This window comes from Otolemur garnettii, unplaced genomic scaffold, assembly GCF_000181295.1.
Source record: "Otolemur garnettii isolate 467f Iridium unplaced genomic scaffold, OtoGar3 scaffold00009, whole genome shotgun sequence".
Classification (NCBI taxonomy): domain Eukaryota; kingdom Metazoa; phylum Chordata; class Mammalia; order Primates; family Galagidae; genus Otolemur; species Otolemur garnettii.
This window is the reverse complement of record NW_003852404.1, coordinates 7,206,497-7,219,980: the sequence shown is the minus strand read 5'-3', so window position 1 is coordinate 7,219,980 and position 13,484 is coordinate 7,206,497. Positions and strand designations below refer to the sequence as shown.

The 13,484-nt window shown below is 52.4% G+C and overlaps 1 protein-coding gene across 1 annotated transcript in view; it reads right to left on the bottom strand.

Annotated features, from left to right (window-relative positions):
• Positions 1-12,504, bottom strand: part of RCC2 (regulator of chromosome condensation 2) — a 30,774-nt gene extending 18,270 nt beyond the window's left edge. The window contains exons 1-4 of the mRNA XM_003783858.3: positions 12,295-12,504; positions 10,958-11,250; positions 4,924-5,017; positions 1,382-1,525 (exon numbers count right to left, since the gene is read on the bottom strand). Of these exons, the coding sequence (XP_003783906.1) occupies positions 1,382-1,525; positions 4,924-5,017; positions 10,958-11,242 (523 nt within the window). The 5' untranslated portion in view covers positions 11,243-11,250; positions 12,295-12,504. The remainder of the gene's footprint in view (positions 1-1,381; positions 1,526-4,923; positions 5,018-10,957; positions 11,251-12,294) is intronic.
• Between the last annotated feature and the right edge of the window lie 980 nt (positions 12,505-13,484).

Genomic DNA, 13,484 nt, shown 5'->3' with positions numbered 1-13,484 from the left:
GGAAGAGAGTGAAAATAAGAGTTAAAGTTTGGAACACTGACACAAAGGCTGTGTTCACTGTTAAAGCATGAGTAGGCAGGGTGCTTTGGGGGCAGGAACACACCTTAATGCCAACCCGAAGAAAATAAAAATCGTGGCAGTGTCAGCATGTCAAGAGACTATAAAGTATAAATTTGGGCCAGACACACTTGTTGGCGTTTTTTCAACAGAATTACAAAATTAGCAGAGTGCAGGAAGACAACAGATGTTAATATATTTGGACTTTGGTACAGCAGCTCATGAAATCACAAAAAATGGTTCAAACAGACCGAAATAAAAATGCAGTCATATGGGCTAAAAGCTAGCCAAAAGGCCAGAAACAAAGGGTGGGGACAAATGCCAACATACCCAGCTGGAAGAAGAGTCCAGGAGCTACCAGAAGGGCTTGGGAATAAAATGCGCCTTAGTCAATACTTTATTAATGATCTGGAAGAGGAAATAGGAAAGCCATCTGCAGGACGCTGACATGGGAGTGGAGACGCCCCCAGGAAAGGACAGGGAACCCATCTCAAGTTCCCAGGTGAGAAAAGCAGCAGAAGGGGAAAGCAAATCAACCCAAGAAAAGGCAACTAGAGTATCTGGGGGAACAGCGTAAGAAACGGACAGACTAGACAGTGGGCTACGAAGCCTGCAAACCTGGGTGCGCCACAGAACAGCAGCCAGAGCTACAGAGACACAAAAGCCAGTGGCATTTAGAGTGGCAAGAGCAGAATCACACCGTGCTGCAAAGCAAGAAGGGGACTGTCTGCTGCAGGGACAGCCCACCTAAAACAGGCTTTCACTTTTAAGCACCACAGTATCATGACGATCAAGCTTCCATCAGAATATTTAGGAATGGCTCGGCGCCCGTAGCTCAGAGGCTAGGGAGCCAGCCACATACACCGAGGCTGGCAGTTCAAACCCAGACTGGGCCTGCTAAACAACAATGACGAGTACAACAACAAATGGCTGGGCGATGTGGGGGGTGCCTGTAGTCCCAGCTACTTGGGAGGCTGAAGCAAGAGAATCACTTGAGCCCAAGAGTTTGAGGTTGCTGTGAGCACTCTACTGAGGGTGACATAATGAGACTGTCTCAAAAAAAGAAAAAAAAAAAAAGAATATTTAGAAAATTTAGGAAGAGGCCGCTTTCAGACAAGGAATCATAGAACTGGGCTACATATGCACAAAGACATCAGAAAGGGGGAGGACGGGGCTTTACCTGCATGGTACAGAGGAGACTAGATGGGAACTAAGGTGAGAGAATGGGGACTGCAGACGTTGAACAGCCTCAGAGAGAGGACCTCAATCTCTTCCCTAGGCAAGCAGAAGCCCTGCTTGGGGACGGCTCAAGAGAGGTACTCACCCCAGCTCCACAGCTTCCCTTCTGTGGTGATGAGGAGGCTGTGCGCAGCACACGAGCCCGAGACCACCGTCCGCACCCGGACTCCCGCCAGGCACCCATACCTGTGGGGCCCCCACAGATTCTGCCCAAGATTGCGGTAAGCGGCTGCAAAGAGAAGAATGCACATCAACACCTGGGATGGAGGGTAAGAACCACCCCTTTAAAGTGCTGCTAGCTACCAAGGGGCCACATTCTGATGGTACAAGCCTGGCAGCCTGGGTACCTGGCAGTTGGAAGCTGCACAAGCTTCAAGTTTGCACCTTGAATCTCTGCAACACCTCGGAGGCCCAAGGGACAGACTGCCCCAAGAGCTGGCCAGGCCTGACATCAACAGCAGGCCTGACCTCCCACACCGCAGACTCGCATGCACTGCTGAGGACACCACCTCCAAGTGTCAAGGCCTGGCATCCAGCCTGCCCAGAACACCCTCTCACCTGTAACCCTAACTCCCTCACCTCTGTCCCTGCCAGCCCGCCCATCCCCCCTGCAGCCAGAAGGCTCTTTCTAAGCTCTGACCCTGCTCGTCCCCATCCTCCAGGAAACCACCTGCCCTCCCAGCAGGTCCATCAGGCCCTCAAGGAGGAGCCCTGCTGAGCCAGCCCCACCTCCACCCTGGAGTTTCCTGCCCCAGTGAGGTTGCCTCACTGCCTCCCAGTGAGGTTGCCTGCCCACACTCACTTCCCCCAGGATGTCCTCCCCCACCTCCCATTTGTTCCTCATTAACTCAGGTCAGCCTACCACAGCCCTCCCCCTGAGAGCTCACTTGCCCTCCCTTTCCATGACAAGCCACCCAAAGGCCACAGCTATGGTCTCCTGCTTTGGCTCAGGGCCTCATAAATGCCTCACACAATAAATGCTCAATACTGTCACAATCCCCACTTTACCCTATTAGTAGACAGGAACATGGCCAATTTTTGGCTTAATTTTTTCAATCTGGGGCTCCCATGAGTGAAGCCCTGTGGTGACTCTTTTGAAACACTACCCAACGCCAAAATCAAGCTTGTCAAGGCTGCTCTGACCATAGGAACAGGGATTAAGACCCCGATGTCTCCATCAATCACCCCCCTGCCTGCAAAAGTACCTTTGAAATGCCAGTGTCTTCCTACCCTCCGCCCCCAGCTGAGGATGCCACACACCATCCTCACTCAGTCACACGCGCTCACAGGGTCATGGAGCCCTCACCCACCCAAGACTCTGCTCTACTACAAGGTGGAAAGAAAAATCAATTTCCAGGGGAAAGAGCAAACAAAAAAAATAACAGCCTCCAGGCTATATTAAAATTCCTCACAAGAGACCTATGGAGGTACCTAAATTACATGACGCTTAGGGAACTGTATGGAAGAAAAATCATTGGGATTTTTCCTGGGAGGCTGAGGCAAGAGGATCACTCCCTCTAGACTTGGTGACAGTGACCTCATTCAAAAACAAAAACAACAGGAGGAGAAAAAAGAGAGAACGCCAAGGTCTGTCTGTGATGAAAACAAAACAGTGACATAACCGAGGGCCAGTAACTGCGCTGCAGTACCAGCCTGCGGCAGAAGGTGGAGGAATACCTGACCCAGCCTGGCCACGTGGCGCCACGCTGCACAGGTGATTTGATGCTTACAGATTTGCCAAAACATCTTTCCCTGTAGTGGCTCCAAGAACATCAATGTCCAGGATGCCACCTATCACAGGAAAAGCAAGGCTGGCCTTCTCCTGGCCTCCCACCCAAGGGCTCCGGGAGGTCCAGGTCTAAAGGAACACCCAGCAGCAGTCCTGGGCCCCACAGCCTCCAATGCCCAGGGCCTGGTCCCAATCAGAGTCACAGCACGGATGGCTGTGCTACTGCTACCTTGTAAAGGAATCAGACATCCGTGCTGCCCATGCCACCAGAACCACTCGTGGGGTCCCTCTGAGGTAAGGCCCTGCAAGGATGGAAGGGACCAGGGAGAGGACAAAGTTCTTCCTTTCACTTTTGGCACCACCGAGGAAACAAATCGTCCCTCTCTTTCTTCTGTTGTCTACTGGGAAAGTCTACAGCAGGCCTAAAGGTATTTAAAAATACTCTGAAATTATATAAGCCTTCATTTGGAAGGAGAAAAACCTGGGAAGTAAAGGTGGAAATGAAGGAGACAAAAAAGCATTACTGAATGAGCCCCAGCCTCTGTCCACTGCCAGGAGTTGGGGGTACGGTGCTGATGGGGGAAGTTCCCCTCTACCGTACACCACACCTGCAAGAGGCAATGGAACAAGCCTGCGTCTAACCTAGGCCCCGCCACCTGCCTTCCTTCTGGAAGTCACTTCCACTCTCTGGGTTTGTGTCTGATTGCAAAGAGGCCGCTCATCTCAAGAGCAGGTTTGAAAAATGATTCAACGCAGGCATAGGACTGGCAGAGAGGCTCCGTTAACACACGGGGGGCTTAGGCTGACACTTCCTGGGACACTAGCTACTGCGTGGACACAGCCCCCAGAGGATGGCCCTCAAGGCTGGGGGGTTTCCCACAGACCCATCTCTCAGCTGGCCCCAGGCACTGCTGAGATGCCTGCTGTTTTCATGGAACAAGATGATCTCCAACGCCCGTTTTAAGGCTCTAGGGTGTGCCAGTGTGCAAATATTTATTCATGGGGCAAAGCAATGTTGGAAGTACTTTGGGAGTATTTCCAAATGAAATCAAGAAGCCATAAAATGTGGCTACGTGCCAGCCTTCCTTCTTTCGGATGGGCCCGTTTCTCCTGAGGAAAGACATCTATTTTCTAAAGGCACATGAGGACAGAAAGTTATTTCTTAGGACCTCTCTGCTCCCGTCTCTCCACAGACTATTCTGTCAAACGAGTTCCTGCAATAACCTGGCAGCCTGCAAAGAAATATGGACTTTTCGGCTCAGCGCCTATAGCTCAACTGGCTAAGGCGCCAGCCACGTACACCTAAGGTGGTGGGTTCGAATCCCCAGCCCGGACCCGCCAAACAACAATGACGGCTGCAACCAAAAAATAGCCGGGCGTTGTGGCGGGCGCCTGTGGTCCCAGCTACTTGGGAGGCGGAGGCAGGAGACTCGCTTGAGCCCAGGAGTTGGAGGTTGCTGTGAGCTGTAATGCCATGGCACTCTACCCAGGGGGACAGCTTGAGGCTCTGTCTCAAAAAAAAAAAAAAAAAAAAAGAAATATGGACTTTTCTGAAACGTCTGACATTTGACAAATGCCTAGGACATTCTGACACCATCTCATAGGACAGCTTCTTCATTTTAATGAAAATAAGTGACGTGAAGATGGAAAAAGGTGTCAACGTTCGTATGACACTATATTTTCCCCATTTAATCTTAATGGAATTGGGTTCTTAAAAGCAAGATTGTGAAGCGAGAGACTGCAGGCCAGAGTTCACTATCGTAGCTGTGTGACCTCAGGTGAGTCACCTGGCTGTTTGTAAATGAAGGGAATACCTACCTGGTGGCGGTCATCAGAACTGCACTGCACGCCTACCACAAAGGAAGCACACCATGGGTTTTTGGAAACCATTCTCGTACCTTGCTGTTTAGGCACTTCTTTCCGACCAATCAAGTCCCAGTTGGTTGCCCCAAAAATCAAAAGCTGCCCTTTGCACTTCGACCCTTCAAGTTTCTGCAGAGACAGAGAAAGGGAAAAGCATTAGCGTTTAAGGCTGTTTCCAGCTTTCCAAGGCTGCCGGATGACAGCAGGAAACAAAAGAAAGTAAATCATCACTAATGCGTATACCACCTGGGGGCTTTGCACCTGGGCAGAGCCCACCACCACCCCCTCATCAGCACTCGGCTACCTGTGGGTGACCTCAAACCTGCCTGCCCGCAGCAGTTCATTTGTTATGCCTTTTTCTTCTCTTTAAAATAGCTTTTTCAAAACACTAGAAATTAAGGCAAATCATATTTCCCCCTTCCCCTCTACGAACTGGTGTATAGAGCTATTTGCGCAAAGCCAGCCACCTCACCCAGCAGGTTACTAAATCCAGCTCATCCTGAGGGCCAAGTCTACACAGCCCATGGCAAGCAAAAGGTGCTGCCCCAGTGGACTGCAAGCCTTGGGAGCCCCAAGTCACTTCTGCACAGCCATCACTCACAGCCGCTTCCCCACTGTCCCTCTGCCTGTGCCCACTGTGCCAAGAGCCTGTCCACAGGGAATCGCAAAGGAAAATAGTAGAGGATGGTGTTCAATTTCTCCACCAGAGGAAGACAAGGGTGTGGGAGGGTCTGACGCAAGCGGCCTTCGATGGCTCACTCGCCCAGCTGTCCATGAGCCAGGGGACCTCCCCAGGGCCTGGCCTCTAGAGGGACAGGCTGTGCTACGAGCCACGCACTTCAATTCTCATCCTTAGTTTCTCAACACAGAAAGTCATTACGGCCACCAACTCTCAAGACTGTCAGTGGAAATCTGTGCCATTTAAAAATGCCATTGTCCAATTCTGTGTGGCACTCATAATATTCTCAGCACTTTGCTTCCTTAAATGTCACAACATACTTTTTAAAGTAGATTGTTAGTCAAAGATTCAATTCTGAGCTTCCCACTCAGTCCTTACTGGCAAGGGAAGCGTCAACTTCACTTTCTGCTTTCCTTTACATCACCGTTCCAGGACATGAAAAGAAAAGTTTCCTTCTGTTTGCGAATGGAGTTGTTCTTGGAAGGCTTAAAGAAGAAAGGCCAGCTCCAGATCCAATCATTCTGACCTCTCCACAGCGACTGTACGGTTCACACATTTTTAAGATCACGCATCTTCACGATGAACGAATTCCACTTCTGAGGAAACTCCCCTAGCCTAACCTAATGTTACAAGCACCCCCCCAGTACGAGGCCCATCCCCCTCGCCTGCTCAGCCGCATGTATGCGGCAGGGGGAAGATGGCCCATCTATAGGAACACATCCTGCAGGGGGCAGGAAAAGAGGAAATGAAAGAGCACAGAACCAAGAACAACTTAGCCGAATTTAAATTATTTAGAGAGTGACCTTAATCAGAGGGTAGTCCAACCCGTGCAGCACCCAGACTCAGATTACTTGAATGGGAGCCTAGTTTCCCCTGGTTATCTCCCCTTCTTTGTTTAACTGGCAGGACTGGCTGGAACATTTTACAGGTCTAGTCAGCGGGTTCTGTCAAAGTCCCTGTGGAAAGAGAAGTCCTGGGTTCTCTGTCCAAGTTACTGACTTGTGCTCTACTAGTCCTCAAGTCAGCTAGAAAGAGGGAGCAGCAGAAGCAGGGGAAGGGGCAGAGGCACTGTGGGTCGGGGAGCTGCTGGCAAGGGCACCAGGATGGTGGCTGCTCCAGGCCCAGCAACCTCCCTGGGCAGCAGGGATCAAGGGCACCCGTGTTCAGCATTTACTGTTGAAGCCAGACTCCCCAACACTGAGAGGCACTCACTATAGCAAACTTCACCAGTGCTGGAGCCACCCTGGGTGACCTCCACACACTGTCAGGGATGTGGATGTTGGCCCATCGAGCTATCTAAGCACTTACACAAAAAGCCCAACCTTTCTGATAAGGGGTATTTGGAGAAAGCCATAGTATACTGTGGGTCCACCATCAGACAGTGCTCTGATTCCTAAGGGCACTACTAGTTAAGCAAGTTTTTGTCATAGACCGTATTTCCTCCCACATGAGACGGAGGTGACCACCTTGCCTAACAACTGTTTGCTATAAGCCACTTACCTTTACCTCTCTGTAACTTAACTCTCCCTTCTACCTTATGTGGAATAAAAATGAAAATAAAGAACAGAACTCCTAACATCCCTTAAGTCACAGCCCTAAGATAGCCCATCCAAGGGAGAGAGACCTGGATGCCTGCTAACTCTACCCAGAGGGACACCAGTGAGTGCAGGTGCCAGGACAGGAGGAGTGAGAGGCCATCAAGCCCTCCGAGGCTACATCAGCCTTCACTGATGGGGCAAGAGATTGGTTTTTAAATGAACTCGGTCTGCAACACTGCTGTGTCTAAAGGCCACCCAGGAGAAAAGCCAGAGAAACAGTCTCCCCAATGGGAGGAGTTCCATTTACCTTGCTCCCTCTTAGCAACCTAGACACATAACCTGGGCAGAAATGAACGGCCATGGCAGGAAAAGGCACTGAGCTTTTCGAAGCAACAAAATGGTATTCTGGTCCAAAGGGATTCTTGAATTATGGCTCAAGTTCGAGGAACAGGTTTACAAGGCTGGGAGCCAACTTCTAACATATCTCCATTTAGAAGATCACTGCTTCTGCGGACAAATGCCAGCACCAACAAATCCCCTGACGGGCTATCAATTGGAAGAGACTTCACGCTCTCTTCTTGGTTTCATTTATTTGCTACTTCAGATCAGACAGACTTGACTCAGGGTCCACCAAACCTCAGCAGCCCAAGCCTGGGAAACTACAAAGACCTGGACAGTCTGAGTTATATACACCTATTTTCTAGTATTTGGCCAAAGCTATCGGCTTTCCTTCAAGGTTGTGAAGTTCACAAGGAATTGGGGCTGAATCTAACTGATGACAAAAAACACATCTGACACAATTACACCTAAATCTCAGGTCCTCAGAGTGAAGGATTTCTAAGACTGAAATCTTAAGAACATTTCATAAAAACACTCATCTTTTTGGCTCAGCGCCTCTAGCTCAGTGGCTAGGGTGCCAGCCACATACACGGGAGCTGGTGGGTTCGAACCCAACCCGGGCCTGCCAAACAACAGCTACAACCAAAAAATAGCCGGGCGTTGTGGTGGGCACCTCTAGTCCCAGCTACTTGGGAGGCTGAGGCAAGAGAACTGCTTAAGCCCAAGAGTTTGAAGTTGCTGTGAGCTGTGACACCACAGCACTCTACCCAGGGCAACATAGTGAGACTTGTCTCCAAAAAAAAAAACACCTCATCTTTTACTCAAAGCAACTTTGCCCCCCAACAACATAACACTACTTCCCCTTCCTCACCCCCAACACTCATAGCTTTGAGATGACTGAAGGCAACATGGTTTTAGAGTCTAGGGCAGCTACTCTCATACAAACCTCCCTCAGGCAACTCTGCACACTGGCAAGGCCTGAGAGATGCTCAGTAAAAAGGCTCTTTCTGAAACAAGCTAGAGACTATGGCCTGTGGCAGCAGGCAGGGTCCCCGAGGCCTGTTCCCCAGCAGGAGACCAGGAACCTGGGCACAGGGATACTGGGGAGGAGGCCAACCTAGGACAAGGGGGCAGAGTGCCAGCCTAGGCCTATAGAAGGCAATGGGGCCACATGGGCACAGCCCTGACCCTGGACAAAACTCAACAGATCAATGGTTCTCAACTGGTGGGTTACAATCCCTTTGTAACAATGAAAATACGTCCTGCATATCAGATATTTACATTAAGATTCATAACAGTAACAAAAATATAGTTATGAAGTAGCAACAGAAATAATTTTATGGTTGGAGGTTACCACAACATGAGGAACAGTATTAAAGGGTTGCCGCATTAGGAAGGTTGCGAACCACTGCAATAGACACTAAGGAAAACTTCAACTTGGGGTATGTACTTTCCATGAAACATTAAAGAACATTGTTTGTTGAACCCTCAGTCTCCCAGATGCTCTTATCTTAGGGGCAGCATGGTGACTTGCCCAAAGGAAACCGCCTAACAAGACCTCTTGGTTTCTCCAAGGGGATAGAGGAAGGAATGTATGAGGTTTTAAATTCCTGCTATGCACATACGTATTCTTTTTTTTCTGTACGTATGTGTATCAAAAGGAATCTAAAGACTAATGTAAATATGAAACACAGATAAACTGCAAAGGACTGCTGTTGTCTAGTCAGAGAGCAAGAGAACCTTCCAGAAAGACTAACAAGTGTGCCATTTCCACAGGACACACCAGCTTCATGCAGTGCTGGTGAAGGCAGAGGTGGGCTGGGTGGGGAGCCAGCGAGGGTGAATCTCAGCATGGGGTAAGAATCTTTTACTTCCTCACAACAAAATGCATCAGCACCCAGAGCTATGCAGCCAACAACTACAAAAGCAGATATTCAAACACGATCTTGCTTTTGAAAACTCTCTCAAAATAGAAGAGACAGAAGCGCACCTGGCCTTTCTTTTTGGCTTCGTCCTAACAAACTGAGATTGGAGGGCAAATATCTGGAGTCTAGCACAGTGGATGTGATCTGTCAAAGGGAAAGTCCTTGTGTTCCAGTTTCTGGATAGGCTGGCCATTATCCTGGCACCCAAGACCCAGGGGCCCTGGTAAGACCTCCTGAGGACAAGACATTTTGGTGCTCTCTATACCATCTAACGCATTAACCTTTCCACGGGGAAAGCAATTATGTAAAGCCCATTTACAATTTGCCACGCCAGTATGAGTGACATCATTTGGAAATCTAGTTCCATCCAGGACTTTGGACAAGACCCTCCTCACACTCTGTGTCCCAGTTTCCTCATCTATAAGGTGGATGCAGAGAAGGTACTACTTCTAACCATTTAAACACTTCCTGAGATCTCCTAGGGGAAAGCTCTCTGGCACTGTTAACCCCTAAACACCCGGTGAAGAACATATCGGATTCCAAACCCCAAGAGGATGTCCTTACTCTTCTTGGGTGTTACGTGAGCATTTACTGAAAGCTTTGACCCTCTTCCCATAAGTACATCTCATGCCACACCAGACTTGCAGAAAGTTCTGGTGAGGATGATGTGGACTGCAGGTTCAGATCTCTGGTTCCATAAGGTTTTGCAGGAGCACAGGTTGAGTTGGCCACGACCTTAAGATCTGAGCAAAGTAAAGCCCGTGCAGACTCTAGGAGTCGCTTCTTCACTGGGGGGTTACAACCGAGCCCATACTAAGCATCCTGCAGCCTAGGACCACACACAGCAAACAAAGCCCAAGCACTGCTCAGCCGGGGGGCTTCCCCGACTGGGGAGGGGGGGTGCCGCGGGCTCTCCCGAGCATGCGCCTTAGCACACCGCCCCGGCGCCAGCAGCCCCCGCCTTCCCGGCGGCTAAGAAACGCACCAGGCATGCGCGGCGGCCGTCAGGCCCCGCCCCCCCGGGGCGCCGGAGTCGAGGCGGCGGGAACCTCAAAGCCCCGGCACAACCGCCGCTCCCCGCCGAGCGCCGGCTGCCCCCTCCCCGCCGCGCACGGGCACAGCAGTGGGTGCAGGAGACCAGGTCCCGACGTGCGCGTGCCGTGCCGCTCGCCGCCCCCTCCCCCGGCCCAAGCGAACTTACCGAAGTCCCCTTCCCCAGGGCGAGGAGGGGGAGGGGCGAGATGGGAGTCGGCTCCGAGCTGCGCCGGGGGCGGGGCCATGACCCCCTCGGTCGGGCGGGCTCCGGCTGCCCCTCCCCCGCCGGGGAGCCCGAGGTGCTTGTACCCACAGCCAACGGCCCGCGCGGTGTCGGCTGTGGGGTCGGGTAGGCCGCGGCCCGCTCGCCCCGACCCGCGCCCTTTTGTTGTGCGGAGGCGGCGGCGGCGACGATGATGATTCAGCCCGCGGCCTGCGTCGGCCCGGCCGCCCGCAGGGAGCGCCACGCGAGGCCGCCCCCGGCCGGAACGCGCGCGGTGACGCGTCGCTGCCCGCGCCCCGGCCCCCCTCCCGCCCCCGACCTCGCACTCACGACGCGCTCCTTGGTGTGTTCGGGCTCAGTGATGACCACAGCCGCGCCGCCAGCCTTGCCCGCCGCCGCCGGCCGCGCCGCGCGCTTGCCCCCTCCGGGGGCCCCGTCGAGCTCCAGACCGTCCTCGTCGCCGCTGCTGCCGCCGCCGCTGCTGCTACTGCAGCGCTCCGGTCGCTCGCGCTTCCTGCCCGCCAGGCCGCCGCGTTTTCTGGGCCCGGCGCGGGCCGTGCCGTTGCCCGAGCTCGGCTCCTCCCAGGCCGCCGCCGCCGCCTTCTTCCTGGGCATGGTCGCGGCTGGAGGGAGACACGGGGCAGCGGCGCACAATGGACGGGTTATAAACTGCGCGGGGGGAGGGGAGAGGAGACGAGCCACCCGGCCTCCACTTCCTCCCTTACCCTCCCCAAAGTGGCGGCCGCGGGGTGGGCGGAGAGGGGGCGAGTTCGGAGAGGAAATCGCGCCCCTCCCTGGCCCCGGAGCAGGTCCTCCGGGGAATCCCGCAAAGGAACCGAGAGCCCCCCAAATACAATCCGCTTGGGGGGGGGGAAGGACACCTCCCCCCGCCCGGCCCATCCGTAAGTTAGGTTTTCCCACAAAGCATCGCAATTGCAGTCTGATCCCCAAAAAAGTAAAGGCAAAGAAAAAGAACCTGTGATGCCCTACATCTTAATTAAAAATTAGGCTTTGGGACACTTTAAGGAACCCCCTTTGGTACCTCAGGTGGTAAAGAAGCTCCCTGCACCCCAGTCACCCCACCTGCTGCTTTTGTCTCTGTGCCCCCTCCCCAAGTCCACCCAATGTAATGCACTGCTGTCCCCCCACGCCCCTGTCAGTCTTAAGACCCCAATTCGGCCCCGGCTCCAAGGTTCCGACCTCAAGCTCTCAATTAGCCGAATCAGGACTGTCTCCGCGAGGAGGGGGGAGAGAGCCTGAATAAAGCCAGCCCCCAGCCCCAAGCACCTGCTCGCACAGACACGAGAAATAAAAACTTTAATGGTGCCCAACTCTCTCCCGACCCCTCCCGGGCCGTGCAGCCCGGCCAGTCTCTCCGATCCGGCTACAAACTGCCCGGCTCCGCCGTCAGCTCCCCCAGCGCCCCTGCGCTTTCCCCTGTCTGCCTTTTTTTTTTTTTTTTTTTATTGATTTTGAACAATGGGATCTCTGTCTGTCTCCGATTAAACCACGTGGATCCGCCTTCCTTCCCCTTTTTATTCATTCAATCCCCCAACCCCCCCTTCCCCAGGTTTTTTTTCTTTCCACCTTTAATTTTTAAAAAAGAAGGAAAAAAAAAAAAACTTTCCCAGACCCCACAAACTGATCACTCGATTTTCAGCCCCTACCTGGTTGGAGTGATGAGAAACCGGAGAGAAAAAGGGAAGCAACTAAAAGATGGATCGGAGGGCTTTCTTTTTTTTTTTCCGGCCCAGACGAGAGCTCCAGCCCACTCACCAGATACACTTAAAATGTAAATACGAGCTTCCAGAACAAATGCTACAACACAAAACAGAAACACATGTGCGGCCGCGCGGCAAGCGAGCGCGCAGCAGGGCGGGCGGCGCTGGGCCCGGGGCGCTGGCGCCCCCTCCTGGCGGGCGGACCCCAGCCCTCCTCTGCCCCGCCCCGCCTGGGAGGCGACCCGGCCCACCCGAGCCTGCGCCCGGCGACGGGCGCCACGCCGCCGGCCTTGGCTCCTCGGCTCCTGCTGCTTCCGCAGGCCAGCGAGTGCGCCTGAGGCCTTCCACGCGGCGCGTCCTGCGCGTCACAGACTTCTTCGGGGCTTAGGAGAATGTTAAATTGTTTTTCCTGGGCACGTCTAGACAGGTCACCTGAGGACAGTCACTGGAAAATAGTTACTTCGCTCACTCACGCAGCGGCCGACAGGGGACGTGCCCTAATTGAGTGATTGGAATGAAAGATGAATACAATTTGAATAATTTTTTCCTATGCCGAGAGAAGCTGGATTTTATTTGCCTATGGATCTGTCCCAAGTATGTATACCAAGGTGTTGTTACACGAGAGAATTACTTAAAGGTTTCATATATTGGTGAATTGATTCCTAATTGACGCACTGGAAGTTAGTTTCCATGGAAATTTTTCATCTTTTGACCAGTGTTTACTGAGTCACCGCTACACGCAAGACCCACAGTGCTGGGGATGCAGAGTTAGGGAACAAGATTTCTGTTCTAGTGGAATGCACAGTCCAACGAGGAAAGTTAGACAGTTAGACAAGCTATTACAAGTGTGTAATAAAGAGACACGAAGTGTTATAAAGGGACAGCTATATAGGAACGTTATGGGCAGAGAATTTATCCTATTCCAGGGTCAGGCAAGCCATTGCTATGGGAAGTTAAGCTGAACAATTTAAAACACGGATGAGGAAAAAAAAAAAACATGGATGAGACCAGATGAAAAGGGGCAGGAAGAATATTCCAGGCCAGGTAGGGGAAAAGTTCAGGAGTGTTGAGAGACACGCCTCTTAGGTGGAAAAGTGTATGGCAGGGCTGGGATGAGAGGAGCCATTTGGCTGGGT